At 39.1% G+C, this 20,539-nt stretch overlaps 2 protein-coding genes across 3 annotated transcripts in view; one reads left to right on the forward strand and one right to left on the reverse strand.

Annotated features, from left to right (window-relative positions):
- pcsk2 (proprotein convertase subtilisin/kexin type 2) overlaps positions 1-8,102 on the forward strand; it is a 29,389-nt gene extending 21,287 nt beyond the window's left edge. The window contains exons 10-12 of the mRNA XM_005914094.3: positions 1,311-1,411; positions 2,745-2,972; positions 7,024-8,102. Coding sequence (XP_005914156.1) covers positions 1,311-1,411; positions 2,745-2,972; positions 7,024-7,513 — 819 coding nt within the window. The 3' untranslated portion in view covers positions 7,514-8,102. The remainder of the gene's footprint in view (positions 1-1,310; positions 1,412-2,744; positions 2,973-7,023) is intronic.
- Positions 8,103-9,283: 1,181 nt separating this feature from the next.
- Positions 9,284-19,272, reverse strand: LOC102290642 (filensin). Of its 2 annotated transcripts, none has more exons than XM_042225110.1 (8): positions 18,734-19,272; positions 17,786-17,846; positions 17,236-17,331; positions 15,466-15,558; positions 13,516-13,683; positions 12,092-12,312; positions 11,047-11,138; positions 9,284-10,835 (listed from the first exon to the last, which is right to left on the reverse strand). In XM_042225110.1, the coding sequence occupies exons 1-8, from the start codon at positions 19,096-19,098 to the stop codon at positions 9,838-9,840; spliced, it is 2,094 nt and encodes a 697-aa protein (XP_042081044.1). In that variant the 5' UTR covers positions 19,099-19,272; the 3' UTR covers positions 9,284-9,837. The 2 variants fall into 2 exon arrangements, with proteins under 2 accessions (XP_042081044.1, XP_005914158.1); XM_005914096.3 differs by having other exon boundaries at positions 13,516-13,629; positions 18,734-19,270.
- Positions 19,273-20,539: the final 1,267 nt, after the last annotated feature.

Here is a 20,539-nt window from a genome sequence, read left to right on the forward strand (position 1 = left end):
GAAGCTGTCAGTTTCTGATGGAAGAATTGCTCCTCATTGTGACGTACAGCCCAGCATTTAATTGCATAATGGATGTCTGTGTGTTTGTGTGAGTGTGTGTAAGTACAGCTGGCTCAAGCCTATCTGCACATTTACGTGAAGAACAAATACATGACATCTTGGGTTGTTTTAGGATAATCCCAGGATAATAATATATAATAATAATTGCTCTTCTGTCTTTGTATGCACATAAATTGATCAACATCCTATATAACATGCTTGTGAATGAAGCATGCAAAGGCAGCATAAGCGATTATGCAAATCACCTTTGGCTGTTGACAAAGTCATGGATCTTCCCAAGGGTTTCCCCTCTAATTAATGTCAGTCTGTTATCATTTCTAATTAAGCACAAATTAAAATTGAAAACACTGTTTATCCAGAGACATAAACATTTTCTCAATGTGTGTGCACAGCTATTCAGCCAAAGCACCCTGGTCATGCACATCTCTCTATGTCTTTTCATATTTGTGCAGAAACATAATAAAAAGGTTGTTTTGTATCTTGTGCACTCTCACTAACATAATTATAATATATGCAAAGACAATGAAAACACGTTAAATAAAGGATTTCATTGAAAATAGTATAAATACAACATGTCAAGTGCAAAAAATTGAATGCATGAATGTATATATTCTTTTAAAACGTTGTGCTTGTTTTTAATTTGATGCGAGCAATATGGTTCCAAATAGGACAACAGCATGTTTGCCCCTAGCTTGCATCACGTGTCACTCTGTAAGTGGGAACCGAGGAAACCAGCCGTTGTAATTTTTCCCATTTTTGGCTTAACGTTTGCTTTTTAAATTTCGTAATGGATCAGTAACAGGTCTGGAGTTGTGGCTTTCAGACGTCTTGCGCACATGCACAACTGTGTCTATTTCAGACAAAATCACTGTTATTTCATACAATTTTTTTGTCCTTGTTCCCCGTGTCCACAACATTTATTTGTATTTCACAAAGTCCTTTAAAGAAATTCTGTACCGTATATGAAGAAATATTGGATTTTCTTTATGCATATTGAGTTATCTGATTTAATACAACAATTGTTATAACATATTACTGACTTACTATAATGAAATTTTGATTATAACGTTACATCTTTTTGCATATTTGCAACAATGGCAAAATCAACTACACAAAATAAAGATTAAAATTACTTTGATATATATAATTTTTTCACTGGTACTTGAAGAGTGCCTTCTAAAAACAAATTTAAACAATAAAAAATGTTGATTGATTCTATGTATAAAGTTGCCTTTTTGTGATTATTTTAGGCTACTACAGATCTGTACGGGAACTGCACACTGCGTCACTCGGGAACCTCAGCAGCAGCGCCAGAGGCAGCTGGTGTCTTTGCTCTGGCTCTTGAGGCTAAGTATGTACTCTACTGGTCCTTTCAAATTGCTATAATAATTGCGATTATTGATTTAGACAGACTGTCTGTATAAAAACATAATTAGGTTTCCTTATTCAACTTCACTCTGCTGGAGAAAGTGATAATCACAAGGTATAATTTTAACCATTAGATCTGGACAATCTTCAGTTTGTTTTTAAGTACAACCTCGAGCTTTTGTGTATTTCTGAAGTAATGGCTTTAACGTCCTCTGTCTGTGTGCATCTAAACTCCTTGAGAGCACAAATAATCTCTCCACTTTTCACAGAGTTGCTTATTTATCACAACTGTGAAAAGGAAAAACTGCACTCACTCTAACGCCCACAGAGCACAGACTCAATGTATGTTTGTACCAACGGCAAAAATAACCCTGGATCAATGCTCTTTATACCTTAGTGCAAGGCTAAAAGAAATTCAGTTCATTTTCTTTTAAGAGGTCTCAGTACTTTCCCATATATGTCAGATGATACCAAAAAAAACCAAACAAATAAAACAACACTTATTATCTTAGCTTGCTGAAAATATTTCTGTCTGGAGGCTAATCTTTGCAATCTATGGATTCCATTCTTGATGTGTCGTACTAAATCTGTCAATCATGCCATTTACACTCCATTACAAGATAGAATTCACTTTATGAGTTTCATTAGTTCTAAAGAAAAGGATCCTTGTGGATCAGAAAGTAATTGAAAACATTTACACTTAAGCAAACCCACCCACACATTATTATGAAACCTGGAGAATTACAGCTTCTATAATCCTCGAGGGGAGACGTTTCCTTTTCTCAGATGCTTCATTTCTCACGTTAAAGGGTGACAAGATTCTCTTGCCTTTAACTAACACCAGATAGTGAAGTTGAGTAAAGAAATGGTGTTTGCTTTGCACACACAATAATGATGTTGCTGTTGGGAGGAGCGGATGCTCACCCTGTCCGGCAGCAAATAACCCACGAGCCTTTTTACTGCCCAAACACACTTGAATCGTGCAGCAGCAGGAGTCAGTGAGTCAGCCAGAACAAAGCTGTCACTACACACAGCCAATATAATGGAGGGAGACACAGACAAAAGCAACCTTCTGCCTCCAAGCATAGACTCTATGATGTTTTAGATAATTGAATTAATTTTAGCAAACCCACGAATCAGAAATGTTTACAAATGTAACATTTGTTTTCTTTTGCTTTTACCACTTGTAACTAAGCTTTCCGTGTTTTTCTAGTTAGCCCTGCCACAGCTAACCTACAATGCTGTCTCTTCTCTGTCACTCTTTTTTTTCCCCCCTTGCCTTTGTCATATGTGCGCTCATGACTGTCAATCCACAGCCCTAACCTGACATGGAGAGACATGCAGCACCTGTCAGTCCTAACTTCTAAGAGAAACCAGCTCCATGACGAAGTTCACCAGTGGCGAAGGAATGGCGTGGGACTCGAGTTCAATCACCTTTTCGGCTATGGCGTGCTGGATGCTGGTGGCATGGTGAAAATGGCAAAGGAATGGAAAACTGTGCCTGAGCGTTTTCATTGTGTAGCTGGATCCATTCAGGAAGTCCAGTGAGTCACATTTCTACTTATTCTGCATTTTCTTGTGCCCCAAATGCTGCATATTACATATGTACGCTGTATAGTCCACAATCTCAAACTGCTTTTTTACCCAAAAGTTTAAAAGTGAAACCCTGCTGAGTGCAAAAGACACACTCAACTAATTACTGGGTAATCCCAGTATGGCCCAATTGAATAAAACATCGCAAAGGGAGTGTCTACTTCATGATGCTGTAATGTTTGGATTGGGTCATCAGTCTCTGCTGGTCTTGAACCTCTAAAAGATCAACATTGAATACCCTGGCAGAGGAGGAATTACATTTCTAAATTTCATCTTAAATCAAACATCTAAAGTGGTCATATAGATTTGAACATTTTGTCTAGTGTTGTCTTGTTTTGATTGATAGTGACAGTTTTGCTAATTTTACTTCCCTGGGATGTTTGACCTTCATCGCGAAGAATGACGTATGTGCTCAGTTTATCAGATGACTAATTTATCTGTTAAAGGGAAGTGACTGAGTGCACATCATGAAGTCTGCACTTACCAGAAGGATTTTGTGTCAATACAACTACAGATAGGGGACAAAATAAAGGAAAAGCCTGCAATCGCCTACGGAGAAAGGTGATATGGTGGTTCTCTAAAGCCGTGTGGGTGAGGGGTAGGGGAACTGCTGGCATGGTTTGGGTCCAGATGTGTCATATGTGCAAAGCTTTCCTACAAATCAATACAAAGTTGCTATGGATGATAATTATATTTATCCTATGATGGAACACCTCTGTTCTGCTGGGAGTGGTCTCTTCCAGGATGTCAATACTCCAAACCATAGGATACAAGCAGTCACTGAATGTTTGAGTATGGCAATAATATGAAGTACACAGTGAACTATATCACAACCTAAGCGAGATTTTGACCTGATGTCTAAGGTAACGTTCTACTCCACCACCATTAAAACAACAGCTTTGGTCCTTGTCTCCACGAGATTTCACGAGACCTTTAAAATTTTGTTGGTTTTCCTTTAATTTGCTAATGTTACCATTAACCAGTGTGTGAATGTGTGTGTGAATGGGTGGATGACTGGTTGTGTAAAGCGCTTTGGGGTCCTTAGGGACTAGGAAAGCACTATACAAATACAGGCCATTTACCATTACTATTGTTGTTTCCCAGTGTGCACTCACAAGAAATCTATGTCTACAAAATGTCTGGGGAGCATCTTTAGCAACAGAATTACTAAAGCACAGAAGGGAATATGTAACATGCTTAAAACTGCATGCCTGTTACAAGTGACCTTTATGAGTCATATGTCTGAGTGCGTAATCAAGTTGTAGCTACATCGGGAGTTGGCGGGAAGGAGGCAATATAGTTTTTTGGATGGGATTCCTTTAAAATGACTATATCATTCTAAGCATGATGCATTTCTCACATGAAATAATGTTAACTACATCAGTTTGAGCTCTGGCAGCTTCAGTCTCTGCCCTCATATTTCACAGATGCAGCTGTAGTTAATGCGTCCTCCCTCTCGTCTTATCCTCACTACATTAGTACATTACCTCTCCCTGTATTTTGTCCAACTACAGCCTTGCTTTCACTTCACTGTGCTTCCAATCTCCATCTCTGTCTTGATTCCTTCCTCTGATTCCCCTGTCCCCACCACTGCACCAGTCACAAGGGTTCTGGTATCCATTCATCTGTCATATCGTAAGGCTTTGAGCTTAAGTGTGCGATGCCTGGTGGTTTCCTCCATCCCTCTTATTTGCTCTAATTAGAGCAACACAAGTAGGCTTGGAGTTCCCTGGAAATGCCATCAATCCTGGCGGAGGTGTACGTCTGTGTAGATGTGTGTGACCTAAAGTAATGCTTTAACATGCATTGTGAAAGTGTCAGTGTGTGGGTGAAGATAAAAAGCTGAGTGAATGCAGTCCGTCTTTGTATTTTCTTCCACCATCAACACCCACAGTACCTTATTTCGGTCTCTAATCAGAGCTTCACAGACGATTCAGTCACGACAACATGGTGTGAAAATGTTCCTTTGTGTGCTTGTGTGTGTCTGTGTGTCTGTGTGTCTGTGTGTCCCTCCCCTGAGTTCAGTGACAGATAAAAAAAAAGAGCATGGTACAGCTTTTATTGCATCCCTGGAGAGACCACATGCAAATGGTGGAAAGAACCTGCTCTCTTATACAGAGTGCTGGTGACTTTACACTGCCATTATTATCTGGATATTTAAGCTTCCAGTGCAAAAAACAAAACAAAACCCCCAAACAAAAAATAACCTATTTTTTACACAGAGATGAAAAGGTTTTCATATCTCAGGGAAAAATGAGTAGCGGGTGATGTTCATAGGTAAGAAGCTCCAAAAGAAACCTCTCTCTTCTTTTGAGTGGTGTGTTGAAAGCTATACTGGCTGTGCCATATTTTTCATCAGTTCACTGTTTCCAAAGCAGCACTGCAGGGTTTTTGCTGCCTCTATTGTGGTAGAGCTATAATTACAACAAGCCCACCTCTGATGATATTGTATCAGCGGAGAAAAGCAATAAACACTAACATCGCCATTCTAGCAAACACACTCTCAGCACTGATCTGATAGCTGCTCAGGCTCGCTGCAGCTTACTTTGCTGGAGGAGAACTTCTCATTATCAGTGGAGCTGGCACACAGTGCCACGCTGTGTGGCAGGTTTGTTTTTAATCTCCACTGGTCCTGCCCTTCAGAGGCATCTCTGTCCCTGCTCCACGGCCGACTGCTGTAATTATTCTTGCATGTTAACTGATAGGCACAATGCAGCTGCTGCATACAAGATCCCCTTTTTAGGTTCATATGCACACGCTGTAATAAAAAAAATAAATCACGAGTTAACTCCCCAAGAATAATGCTTTTAAAAATGAAGATGCCAAGAAAAGCTGTTGTAGTACATCCAGACATTAACTACATGTTTTTAAAGAAGTGTTTCTTCTTTACAGTATGGGCTTTTTACATATAACACTTCTAATGTTGATGGAGAAAAAACAAAGCTCTTATATTTGGCTATGTCAAATTTCTTATCACAGGGTGTAACTTGTTGTGCAGTACTGCGCTACGAGCTGTTCTGTTTTTCTGGGAATAGCAATTTACTTCATCAGCTCACCACTGCACTCACCTCGCTGTGCTCTGCATAGCGCCCTATTAATCATTTTTCAAACTGAATGCTGTTCCATGCGTCTCTCTCTCTCAGTTTCTGTGTTTCTTCTCTGCTTCCCTCTCTTCACCCCCTAAACCAGGCCCATTTCCCACTGCTGTGATGTGGCCTTAGCCTCTAATAATGTTATTAAGCCTCTTCACAGCCTTTGGCCACCACCCCTACCCTGCTGTGTTCCCACTCTTTCTTCCCATCACCCAGGGAGTTATAAAAGTATGTCTTACCAACCAAAAAGCGACAACACTTGAGAAACCAGCTATCATAGCAAACAGCAAATCTCATGATGAGCCTAGAAATCAGTAGAAATTTTGATCATATGCAATAATAGACGTCTATTAGAATAAAAGCACTGTGTGAGACTTGTAGTAAAAAGGTGCTATGCAACTACCAGTCAATTTAACAAATAGGGAACACCTGTGAAATTACTGAGTAAGAAGAAATTATGACATCTGTGCTCTAAATTTTGGAAAACAAGCTTTAGACTCATTGCAAACTGGTTACTTCTAGAATATCAAGTATGTGGTCTTTTAGTGTTGACCAAAGAGCATATTATTCTCACTGCAACAAAAAAAGTACAGAGTAAATTAATCAGACATGACAGTCATGAATGCTTTCCTTTTTTTGCCAGGGTTGTCTGGTTCTATTGAAAAAATAGGTCAGGTGCTGTATTTACTGGAACATTAAAATAAGAGCAGGTAAAAGGTAACGGTTCTTTCACCTGTTCTCTCACGATTACATTCAGGGATTCCCAGTGCCATTGTCCAGGGCCATATAATACTTACTACACATACTACATGGTCTTGTTTCATCATTCTCTTTTATAGCTGTTATGTTACTTTGCTATGCTTCTCTAACATGTAGTTTTCATTTCTCCAATCTGATTCTTCTTCCCCAGTAAAATCCAGTCTGGTAACAAGCTGGTGCTGGCCATAACCACTGAAGCCTGTCAGGGAAAGGACAACTTTGTCCGCTACCTGGAGCATGTTCAGACTGTAGTCACTGTCAATGCCAGCCGCCGTGGTGACCTCAACATCAACATGACCTCACCAATGGGCACAAAATCCATACTGTTGAGCCGAAGGCCCCGTGATGATGACTCCAAGGTGGGCTTTGACAAGTGGCCCTTCATGACCACGCATACCTGGGGAGAGGACCCCCGTGGGACCTGGGTCCTTGAGGTGGGCTTTCAGGGTGATGAGCCACAGCGAGGGGTCCTGAAGGAGTGGACTCTCATGCTGCACGGAACACAAAGTGCCCCTTATATAGACCAGATAGTACGTGATTATCAGTCCAAACTGGCCATGTCCAAAAAGGAGGAGCTGGAGGAGGAGCTGGATGAGGCTGTAGAGAGAAGTCTGAAGAGTTTGCTCAGTAAAAACAACTAGAATCCCATCTGCATGTTGCCAGCTCACCTATCACCTATCTTCCTTCTGCAGTCTCGCTCTGTCCTTCTCTAAAATTTCACTGCATCTCTTAAGTTCTCCTAAGTCCCTTGTTATCCTCCCTTTGGTCTACCTCCGTTCCTCTCCTGTCTCTGATTTTTGTTATCAGATGTTAAAATTAGCCCCTTCGATGAATGTTTCTTGTAATCCAGTCATGATAAAAGTGTAACCTTCAATAATCTATTCTATAGAGAGAAAACAAACTATATCACTTGGGTTTTTACACTCTACAGAACTGTACATAAAGCAAACACAAGCCACTCTTTCATGCTCTTGCTTTAACTGCCCTACACCTCTCTTCTGCCAAATGTTGTACAGTTTGTGACTGTAAATGATTTTCTGTGCCATTCTACTTAAAGTTTAATATCTTGCAAACAGAGCAGTGCTATTTCTTTCTGTTTATATTTTTGTGACATGCACTGTTTATATAAACATGGAAAGAATGTGTAATTCATTTTGCAGCCTGTAGTCATCAGTTCATATTTCATAATCTTTGATGGACTATAATAAATCTATTCAGCTGTTTATTAAAGCACTTGAGTGATTTGAAATACACCGCCAAAGGCAGTGAATGCATGTAGAAAACCAGCCATTCTCAGTTACATGATGCTGCCTGTGCTCCACTAAAACTGGAGCACAGGCAGGATCACCGTGGGATAGCAGTCACCCTACTGTAAAACACATCAACAAGTGAAATCGTCTAATCTTTCCCAGGCTTCTTTCATTCTGTATTGTGCTGTTCAATAAACAGAATAACCCCCCTAAAAGGCTCCTTGCCTAGGTACTATAGACACTTCCTCTATTTATAGAAGCAAAATGTAGCACCAATAAATCACTGTCATATAAATTATTTACAGCCTATTGACTGTAAATATTTAAAACAAAGAGGCTTCACTCAGTAAATAAAGTGTTTTCTGGACATATGTTTTAGGATGTAAATAAGGATCGTCTAAAGAGAGCTAAAACACTTACTTTCCTACAAAACAAACTCTTTCAGGATGAAAAACGAGCAGCACCAAAGAGCAGAAAGTTAGCAATTGTCTGAACTAGCTACCCAGATGCAACCCGAACTAAAAGCAATGTGAATATCAGATATGCATTCATCAGGCTGCCTCATAATCCAAAATGAATGCTAATGCCTGTGCTAATTTCAGTGTGCAGTTCGGTATGTAAGTAAGCAACTGTTGCTCTTAAAATCTAATGTCAGTAAATTGCTTTTACAGCTTACTTCCACTTCCTCTATTGGGCAGAAATTTAAATCAGTGTTCATGTATGAGGAGAGAATGTGGAAAAAGACCATTACTAGCATGGAGACTTTTAATTATCTCAGCCATTATTCAATCTTACTCAAATAAGTTAGCACAATTAATAGCAGTAATCCAAGTAATATATACATTTTTATAAAGTGAGATTTCAGACTAATCTGTTCAAATACGTCTTAGAAATCTTCTCTGAAGTGTTTTACATACTCTGTATCATATTTGTCTCCTACAATTGTCTTACATTATGAACAAGGTAAGGTCACATTAGAAAAAATCCTATTATTATTCTTTTTGCTGCAGCCTTTGCAGTAAGACCTTCTAAGCCATTTGTAAATGTTCAAAGGCACCTACAATGTCCAGTAAAAAAGACTTTTATCATATAAACGTATAAGAACGTATAAGGTGCTTGCTACATGTTGGTTATGTGAAGGCAAATACAACAATGTATCAATTGATGTTTGGGTCTTTTTTATTATTAAATATATCAAAGCAAATTAATACACAGCAAAATTGTGCTGAGGGCAGGCAGTGGCATCCAATTGAACAATTGAGCTAAAAAGGGGAAGGTCAGAGTTCTAAGACATAGTTCAAAAAGGGTGGCCCAGCATTTTGTTTTCAGTTTTTTGTGTTTTTTCTCTCTTTTTATAGGTGGCGCTTTGTTTTTTTCATTGTTCCAAGTTTTCAGACAGTAAAGGACTCAGCATGAGTATGGGTGAATATCTCGAACAACAACAGCAGTACTTATGGAACCAGCAAAACATATTCTGGACGCAAGACCAGAGACTGCAAGCAAATGGAAGAGCAATGTTTATCAAAGCAGGAATGTCTAGTTGCTCTTTATGTGTGGATGGTCTCCCTAAGAGACAAGAACATTAGAGTTAAAACAGTAGTTTTAGAAACAGTGGTGGTTATGAAGTCCGAATGTATCAATATTATCTTCCAGCTAGAGAACCTGTCTCATGTAGGGTCCTGGTTTTCTGACCCTTTATGTCAGGTGACATGGTTTCAGTGTTTCTTCTTGCTGGACTTCTCAATCATGGTCTCCACCACCACGGAAGTTTCCTCATAACCTTTCATCTTGCGGCCATTGGAGAACTTTTCCACAGACTCCACAACCTCCACCTTCTCGTAAGTCATGGCATCTGGAGTAAAGCTAGTCGAGCTGGTGCTGGTGCTAGTGCTGGAACTTGAACTGGAGCTGGTGCTGGCACCACGAGGTGCAGGCTTTGGAGTGGGCCCGCTTGGGCCGTTGTCATCCCTAGTTTTCTTGGGATGTTTAGCACCTGGGGTGGGATCTTTGGGGCCAGAGCTTGGGCCAGAGGGTGGAGATACTGGTCTTGGCTCCTTTGAGTGAGGTTGAGGCTCTCTATTGTTGTTTTTACCTTTTTCTCCGTTATCCTTTTGTATTCCACCCTTTTTATCCTCCTTTCCTTCTCCTCCAGAGGTGGGCACGGTTGGACTGAGAGGCCTAGGATCTATCATGGGTTGAGGAGGTGGAGGGGATGGTGTGTCACGCCCATAAGGTTCATAGGGAGCCATCATTCCATCTCTGATAGTAACAAAGATGTGGCCAGCTGATGGTGTGGAGGTGTAGAAGCAGGGATCTAGGTAGCTTCCGTCACCGGTGACAAGCACATAACGACCCTTGGTGTAGAAATCAGCGATTGGTTCAGGCTTCTTGTATTTCCTCATTCTTTCTCTGACAATGTTACAGAGAGTGTCAAAGGCTTTGCTAATCTGAGCTCCATCTGGAACATCCTGTGGAGACACTCCACTGAAAGCAGGTCTCTGCTCTTCTCTCTTCCCCCCCTCCTCTTGCACCTCCTCAGACTTGACCCCCTTCGTTTCTTCATTTGGACCCTCTCCACTGGCTCTGTTTTCTTCCTCCTGGCCACTATCCATCACATCTTTTGGGGTCAGATCCTTCTTCTTCAGGCCCTTCTTAACCATTATCTTCTGTCGTGGCTTGATACTGGTGATCTCCTGAATAGCCTGTGTGATATCTAGACACAAATGAGGTTTAGGTCAACTAGATATAAATAAATAAAATTTAAAAATGTATACACCAGCACTATTAAATCTTTGTACATTCTAAATATTATAAGGAAATTGCTTTTGTTAGACATAATCTTTAAGGACACATGTTGGTGTCTCAACTATAACGACTGCGACTGAAACTAGCTGTTTTATGTTTTATGTTCTTGGTGATCTTACCTCTCCCTCTGCTTGATGCAGTAGATCTGGGAGTGTAGCGGTAATTAGGGGTAAGCAGGGTAATGGGAGTGCCAATTATTGCTGAATTCAACCTACAGGAAAGGGAGCAGTAAATTGTTACACAGTGATGTTCTGAACAGTTTTCCTGTGCAGGGTAACCTGATCATTCATATGATTCAAAGTATGAAATAACACATAACACATAAAATGACCTAAATATAGGCAATCTTTCATGAAAACAAAAAGCCTTGAGCTGGTAAGGAAGGACACATTTGTTGTCACACGGTGCCATCTGTTGGTGGACTGTGCAGAGAAAATAAACCTACTGAGTGTCACAAGGAGCAAATCTAACCTCCATCGACGCCTTAGGCCAAGTGACCAAAGGTCTTTCAAGAAAGTGACCCTGGAAGTTATGCTGGCAGTTTTGGCTTTAAGTGTCAAAAAAGCCACAAAGGTGATACATAAAAATACTTGTCCAATTACAAATTACCCATGACAGTATTAATGTTTTACATTTTGAAGTTTTTACACACAATTAAAAGGATATTTTGCAAGAGGTACATCAAATTTGTCTTGTTTTGAACGTGTTCTATTTTTTCTTTTCTTTTTCCCATCACTTCTCAGCCTGTTAATAAAAACAGCTCCATTGCCAAAGGCTTTCTCATAGAGGGCTCTCTGATTGTTTCTCTCTATTATTGTAGGGTCCTAAGAGAGATCACATTTACAGAAGTGTGCACTGCCTGAATCTATGCTGATCTCAGAAAATTAATTTATTTTTTTAAATTTATTATTATTTTTTTTAAATTACATTTATTTTAGCAGCTGCAAGACTATGCTCACGCTGACTGTGTGATTAAACCTTTTTAGCCATGTGATAATTTGTTCATTTAAATGAATTTATTGCTCTGTATCAGATTTACTGGGCGCCAGCAGTATGTGACATTCTTGTTAGTGATCACTCAGTGAAGTGAGCAACTAATGTTCTCATTCAGGTGTGTGCGAGTGTGTCTTTAGGTGTAATAGAAGCAAAGTGGTGTTAGCTTACCTGTTATCTTCATTCTCAATGATCCTCTTGTACCTCTCCAGCTCATTCTCAAGGGATGTCTGATACATTGCCAGGTGGCGACATTCGTTGGTGTACTTCTCCAAGGACCTCTCAGTTTCCTCAATCTCTTTCCGCAGAGATTCGATTTTCTCATTGTACATTTGGATCTCATCGTCATAGCTCTCCTGGGTGTTTTTGATGGCTTGCTCCAACATTGTACTCTGATAGAATAGAAAGAGGCAGAGAAGAATAGACAAGGGTGATTTCAAGGAGAAATTCACATTATTAGCGGTAATGCAATGTGTCTAAGAAATATTGAGAATTAACTAAATGCCACTGTATGCATCTTTATTATACCTGCAGGATCAAATAGACAGGTATGTAAAGTGCATAACGAAAGCTGACTGAAGATTGTTATTTGTGCATATAGCAGAGGTTTTATATCAAAAGCAATGCAGCCAGATGAAAGAACATGTGCTTTGAAATCAGTGCAGACAATATATTTATTCTTGAGTTATCTGTGCTATTGAAATAAAGCACTGCTGTGTTTCTCTTTCATGAAAGGACACACTACTTTGACAAAACTCTACCTTTTAGCTTATTAATCTTCCATAGCAGGGCCGTTGCTGACACCTACTGGCACATTTGCGGCATCTTTTGCTGTGACATAATGACGCTGTTAGGTGAAAACCTATTTAAAGGGAACCTGTAACCTCCATTTCAAGCTTCGTGTTTCAACTTTTGAATTTTACTAGAATAGCTTTGAAGGATCCTTATTTCTCAGTCCAGGATTTTGCACTTAGAGCGAGAGTTGTATGTATATCTAAGGATGTCCACTGATATGGATATCTTACAGATCCAAGTGTAGAAAAAAAAAGACTGAAACACAATTTATAGAACAGTGGATTGATATATATATACTGAAAAATGTAAACTATTGTAAATAAATTGTATAACAGCCCACTCTATGCATTAGAATGGAAAGGATTGATTAATTAGACAAGGAAATACATACACAGCACAAAAGCACACAAAATGCAGCTTTTCAAATGTGCAAAGATATCAGAATAAATTCTGATTTTGGAATTTTGGTCTGAGAAAAATCAAATAATGAGCAGTGTGATATTGTAGTCTTTCAGATGTGTATTTTGCAACTGAATAATGTTTGCAGAATTAGACCAAATGAATCATCAGTTAACTCTAAAAGTGAGCTTAGTTACAGCAGCCACTGGGAGTTTGGACTGGTCTTTGTGGAATATAGTTTTCCTCTAATAAAAACACTCTTGGCTCCTTTGAGAAATCCTTTTGTGTGCTTCTATAAATATCAGCTTGGCAATAAAAAAAAAAAGAGCAAAGGAAAGAAAAGAAAAAAGAAAAAACATGATGTAATTAAGGCGAAACCTCCTGTTGTCATGGTGACCCACCTCAGTCTGTAGTCGCTGTTTCTGGGCCTGCAGCTGGCAGAGGGCACTCTTGTATTCCTCCAGCTGACTCTGTAGCACTGGTACTTTTTTTTGGGCCAGCAGCTTCTCCTGCTCCTTCACACATGGAGCACAAATCAGTGAAGACATGCAGACAAATGCAGTGTGTCTCTACAAAATGAAGGTAATACCACACATACTTAGCCAGCAGTAAGGTCTCTCTTCCCGAAGTAAGGAATTTTCAATGAATTTTGTGGCTTTTTATGTTAATTTGAAATGCATTCCTTTTAGATCTAACAGTTTGTAATTTTCAATACTTACTGGCTTTTCTGCTGTTGTCGTTGAAAGTGACATTATTAACATTTGTACATTTTTTTCCAATCCATACTTGAAACGTATCATCAGCTACTGCAGTAAAAGTCTGTACTACTCTGACAATCTCTAATACGTACGGCTGTTCTGCTGTAAAATAAAAGGTTAAACTAAGAGGACGTTTCTGAAATTTACACTTTTTAGGTCATCTTAAACTAAAGGCTGCAAGTAGAAATAAAGATAAATTGGGATCCGATAAATGTTCATAGTTACTCACATTACATTCATGGCAAGGCATTCAAACAGCTGGCAGGTCAGTGAGTCAAACACAGTATACAGAGATCAGCTTGGCTCACAATGTGCCCAGAATGGGGTTTTTTTTTTAAATCTTGCCTGAAAGATAGAGACAGTCACATCTGCATCACTGAAGTCACAAGCTGGTGTGCTTCTCTGTCCTTTAAAAGGCATTCATTTATAAGACTGAAATAGCTTAATTGTTATTATATAGCTTAAAGGTTTAGAGAAATACGTTTATTTCATTTTTTCCATTCAAAACAACTAAAAAGAAACCAAGAAACATACAAAACACTTCACATGTACTTTAAACTAATTACTGCTACCAATAAATATTATTAAAGTTTTGTTGAGGAGAAGTGATGTCTCACAATTTTCTCAAAAAATGGCCATGCAAATATTTCTCTGAAAAGACATGCTTTGAGTTCTAGAGCTCAAGATGACATGAAAGACAACATAAATACAATGTGACATATTAAAATCTTACTGGGCAAACTGGTAGTTTCAGTAATCTGCAGTATACATGTATTTGATGTTCTTGAAACCTCCCTGTAGGGTGACTATACCCCAAAGAATACCCTCATTTATCTTTTTCAGAAGAAAGAATACCCCCATTTCAACCCAGTTAAATATAATAGACTAGACTAGAGTGTAGAATAAAATAAAACACCCCTTTATTGTCATTGTACATGTGCAACAAAATTATATCTAGCAATTCAAAGTGGTCTGTCAATTCCAAAGGCCACACAGTTTCCATTTTCATCAGCAATCAGTGTCCTCCTTTGTCTTTTGTGGAAACATCTGGAACTGCCACACATGCACAAGTCATGCCCACTTGCTTACACTTTATTTTCCACTGGATGTCAGCTCAGCACAGCAGAACCAAGAGTTGTGGCTCTTTGTTAGTACCCGCAGAGACTTAATCCAACCAATTAAACAATTTCTGCATTTAGAGTCAACATGCCTCTGAGAAATGTTTATATAAATAAATCTCCAATTTGCCACACAAACGCTTGTCACTGTGGCGCCGCTACTAGAAAATTAGCATGCACAGCCGTTCTTCACAGCATTTGCTTCATTATGTGCCCTGACACTCTCATACTGCAGGCCTGTCAATGTGTCTGGATGGCACTGTGACTGTCTCTCTCCTGTGCTTTCTGCACATGCACTCACACACGTATACAAAAACAGATGCAGTCACAGGCAACCAATTGGACAGAGAAGCCAGTAACCTCATCAACCCCAGACATGTAGCCGGGGCTGGCACACATGCAAACACCATCTTCTCCCCCAGGGAGGGCCATGCACACTCACACACACACACAATGACAGCATTAGTGACCTCACCTCGGAGATGCCAACTGACACATTGGGAACAAGGGGGAGCGTCTGGTTGATTTGCTTTAAAATGTTTACATAGGTTTGGATCTCTGCGAGGTTCTATGGAGAGAAAGACAATATAAAAGGAAAGTTTTAGTAAGAAAACTCTGCAAAAGTAGAATGAAAATAAAAATAATAAATCTGTAACTCTTCCACTTTGTAGACTAAAATCTTCAGCTAACAAACCTTTCTCTTTTCTTTATCACAATCTATTGAAAATCAGCTGAAAATGAAATATTTGATAAAAGGCTTTCATTTAGCTGAAATGTATTTATAAATGGCACAACATTTACTTCGAGCATGGCCGAGACTTTCTGTCCAAATCCTTTTGTAATAGGCTGAGCTCAGAGTCTTTCCACAAGGATACTTCAAAGCTCGAGACCACAAGCCCAATATTCATGTGAGAGGACTCTATTATTTCTGACATAATACACTGACAGTAGTGCCCATTGATCTGCTCATGATCTCAGTATTGCAGAGTCATGTATTAATTCATTACCAAACACGCCGCTGGGTGAAAGTAAAAAGGAGAGAAAATGCTTAGGCATGAAATTCTGTGCAAAGTATGCTGTTTTGTTTTGTTTCAGTGTTTTTGCACCCATTGTTTTGGACCTTCTAGCTATTGCTACATCACAAAAGAGGGTCTATTTTTATTTTTTCTATGTGCTTTGCAGTCATATGACGAGCATTTTCTGAGCAATACTTTCCGCGCTCACATCACCGACAGTAAATTCACAAATCCCCAGGAACATCATAATATATCCACTGGCAATAATTTCAAGGATTTGAGTCACAACAAAGAGTTGCAGCCTGAGGTGGGCTGCCTGGTCAAAAGGAACAGGACTGAGTGGGGAATAGGCAATAAATCGAGACCAAAAAAACTCTCTTGAGTTTATTTATGTTGTCAAAAAACAATTTCAAGATGCCAGAGCGTAATTAAACACTGAAAGGGGGTTATTATGTGAGCGCTCTTTGTTTGTAGTTGATAAAAAAAATTGTGTTTTATAGAGTTTTAACCATTTTAATCGATGTTTTAAAGACACATGGCATAAACAAGCAGAGCATTTTTAGAGAAACCTCTAATCCACGTCATTACAGCATTTGCTTATTTTCCCTTTGAATTTGCATAATTTGTTACTGCAAATGAGTTTTGAAGGAAACTTAATGCACAAAGCACAACAATGACTTTGCCTTTTTTCTACGTTTTCTTTTTTTCAGCAGTATAATATCTGCTGATAGCAACTAAAGTATTAGCATTACTAATTATGAACCCTAAACATGAGTTAGGCAATGATAATCTCGTGTAAATATGCAGAAAAAAGTCCATGTTATTCTAGTAATGTTTAATAAAGTAGTGCTTTTGCAGACTACATTTAGCCTCAGGAGAATCTGGTGCGCTGTAAATCTTTCAAGTAGCAATCATAGTATTCAATCAAGATCTGTCTAGAAAAGATATTGCCATGTATATAAAAAAGGAGATAAATATGAAATAGAATATAGTAATCTCTGTGATTTAGGCAAACATGCTTCGTTGCTATGTCGCTATGATGGCTGTTAATACTATTCACTGCCAGGATAGAAGTCAGATCTCAGTGAGCTCTTACTGCCTTCTTGCTGAGAATACTTCATGTATGATTAAATAAGATCTTAAGAGGATTAGTAGTTAGCAAAGCTCAATAAGTAATTTCCTTTTTTTGGTTTAGGTTAACTTTGATCATTTCCCATTAGAGTACTGACCTTCTTGTGTCTGTCTCTGGTGGAACTGATGTCATCCTGCAGAAACTGAGACTGGATCTGGTACTCCAGGTTTCTCAGCAGAGCGCTGTCAGCCTCCTGCAGGTAAAGAGACCCAAGAGAGGAAAAAATAATTGAGTGCCACAATGTTATTTTTTTTTCTTTAACAAAAACATCAGTGGCAGACTGCATTCAAATAACAATGAAGAAAATTCTCTACTGTCCCACAAAGTGTCATAGTGGTAGCGCTCTGGTATTTTCAATCTAAATGAATTATATCTGATCCTTTATACTGATTTTTTTTTTTTCAGATGAAATATCTTTTCATTGTGGTTCTGCTTTTCGTCAATTTTTAAAATACAGAAGAATGCATTGGAAAAAAGGCAAACTTTAATTTTTCCAAAATATCATCAGCGAAGGTTTTTATATTTTTACTTACACATGCTCCACACTTAAATGTTAGAGAGTAACAGTGCACATTTACTGAAACGCAGTCATAAATGTCCTTTTGTAGGGGTGCTTAAACAAACATAGCTTTAACTATAGATATTACCTTGTTTAACTGTTCCAGTGTGCCTCGAAGCTGCTCCTGATAATCACATTCATTTCTGTATCTGAATGACAAAAGAACTCATTTATGTGTTCATATAAAGCCAGAGTGCAGTGATTACACTATATACCACCACATTATTTATATATAATGCCCTGCTGACATGGTAAGCTCACAGTGAGAAGGGATAGCTGAACAAACTCTGTTGTATTTGTAATGTGTCATAGTAAAAAAATCCCGAATATACATGCTGAAATCCACCTGCCTTTATCTGCTAATTCAACCAAAGCTGGTTAATGTTATTCTTAACTGATCAATAATGCAGCAAGACTGCCTGCAGATAAATGATTACAAGGCCTTTCTAGACAGTTCCAATTAATCAACTGATTCACCTTATTTACAAAAGAAATATCTCGCTCTCTCCCTCCCCTTTGTTTTCCTAATAGTATACTGGAGCCATGGATATACTTCGGGCTTTACTTCACAAACATTTGAGACTTTTCCTTATGACCCTGGAGTGGATAAGCATTAGAAAATGGGTGGATGGATGTTTGCTTGTGTTGCTTTTTTGTTATGGGTAAAAGAAAAAAAGTATATAAAAGTATATAATCTGATTCCTTTATACAGTTCGCGGCATTATCACAATTTAATGTCTAACATTGTGTTTTATAATTACTAGTGACACAGTATAGCACATATGATTTAAACCATTTATAACAAATTTTCCTGACTGCCGTATTCCAATTCTTGATTATAGAATAGGATCATTTGAAGGCTTTTTTAAAAAATGCCACGCTTCTTGCAACAATTGTCATCATCATCTTAGTATTGGGTTCATTAGCATTTTAATGACATTTCTATAGTAACGACATTTTGCTCATTACTCCATATCTGAGGAAGAAGTTTGACTCCTTACACACATAAAACACCAGCCACTACCCACTCTCTTACTTGTTGGTATATTCATCCAGCATGCGGCAAGCATCCTTCAGCTCCCGCTGCAGCTTGGCATGGTCGGAGAACAGCTCTCGAATGCGCTGCCTGTTGACTTCAATCTGCTCTGTGAAGGCTTCCTCCAAGCCGCTGGCCTCTTCCATTCGCTGCAGTGTCTCCAGCTGCTTGCGGAACACGGCATTGCGCTGCTCTAAGACTCTTGCCCTGTTGATGTACCGGGCAAAACGGCTGTTGAGCTCCTGGAGGCTCTCCCAGCCCTGGATGGCTGAGTTACCTGCAGATTCTTCAGCATCATCCTCAAAGATATCCGAGCGCTCATACTTTTCCTTGTGCACCTCATGCCGGTAGCTTGTCTTAAACATGATGGCACGCTTCTCTCCCGTGGGCTGGTGGTATTCCCGGAGTGCTTGGTCCACCTTAGCACCTTTAATGTGTGAAAACTTGGTTGCTCACCCTTGGCTGTCTCATGCTAGACTGAGCGCTGCACAGTAGTGGCTGATGGCGAAATAGCCCCCCAAACCACCCTCTGGCTGTTGCCATGCATGCTTTGATCCTGGGGGCTTCCAGAGATTATTGTTGCCTTTGTGGCAGAAAGTAGAAAAGCAATACTGTTGATGACAAAGCAAAACCACAAAGAAAACACAAATGGCCAGCCCACGAAAGCACTGGGATGTCACATACCATTGTTTTGGTTCTTAGTCAGCTGCTTTCTAGATCCCTGGCAGCCTGGATATTGGCACACCACAGGACACAGGGGAAATTTCATGTAGTGCAGTTTGTGGGAGGTGTGGAGAACAATTCCTGCCGAAAGTGGCTACTTGTTGATACTCATTCTGCTTTTGTTTATATTTACAAGTTGGTATTGATTGTGTTTTTGTTTATAACCTCAAAGGTATTGCACAACAAATGTATTAACATTCACGCAATTACAGCAGCCATGTGAGTAGATACAGAGATATCCAGTATAGTCAATTGTTCTAAGTCAAAGTCAAATTTATTTATATAGCACATTTAAAACAACAAATGTTGACCAAGGTGCTGTACAATTAAGATAATCAAAAGAAATAAAAACATACAGAGACATGATAAAAGTTAAGAAAAAGAATCATAAAATTAAAAGATTTGAGTAAGAAGTAAGATAAATAAAAGTAATACAAACTTATTCTGATTTAAAAGTCATGGAGTAAAAGTGGGTTTTCAGACAGGTTTTAAAAGTGTCCAATGTTGGTGAGGTCCTGATGTGAAGGGGAAGTTTGTTCCGCAATTTAGGAGCAGCAAAGGCCCGATCTCCTCTGTGCTTAAATCTGGACCTCGGGACAGGCAGGAGCAATTGATCCGCAGACCTCAGTGATCTTGCAGGAGTAATTGGCCTTTATTTGTATACCGGTAACACTTTACTTAGTCCCTAAGGACCCCAAAGTGCTTTACACTACATTCAGTCATTCACCCATTCACGCACACATTCACACATTGGTGATGGCAAGCTACATTGGAGTGTACCAATTTAAAAGATCAGAAAGGTATGAGGGTGCTAACCCGTGCAACGCCTTAAAAATAAATAATAAAATCTTAAAATTAATTCTAAAACTAACTGGCAGCCAGTGTAATGATGCCAGTATGGGGGATATGTGGCCTCGCTTGCATGTGCCAGTTAGTAATCATGATGCAGATGGCTAATTGATGACAGACTAACTTCAGAGTGAAGACTATTACAGTAGTCGAGGCGAGATGAAATGAAGCCATGGATAGCTCTTTCAAAGTCTCTAAAATAGAGAAATGGCTTCACTTTAGCAAGTAGCCAAA

This window comes from Haplochromis burtoni, unplaced genomic scaffold (assembly GCF_018398535.1).
Source record: "Haplochromis burtoni strain Fernald_Lab_line unplaced genomic scaffold, NCSU_Asbu1 Contig_7, whole genome shotgun sequence".
Lineage (NCBI taxonomy): Eukaryota > Metazoa > Chordata > Actinopteri > Cichliformes > Cichlidae > Haplochromis > Haplochromis burtoni.

Excerpts from the sequence above, each read along its gene's own strand:
- LOC102290642 (XM_042225110.1), bottom strand. The coding sequence starts at position 19,098 with ATGTTTAAGACAAGCTACCGGCATGAGGTGCACAAGGAAAAGTATGAG. Across the intron at positions 17,332-17,785 it reads CACTGGAACAGTTAAACAAG|GAGGCTGACAGCGCTCTGCT; the intron begins GTAATATCTATA and ends CTTTACCTGCAG. Across the intron at positions 12,313-13,515 it reads AACAGCGACTACAGACTGAG|AGTACAATGTTGGAGCAAGC; the intron begins GTGGGTCACCAT and ends CTATTCTATCAG.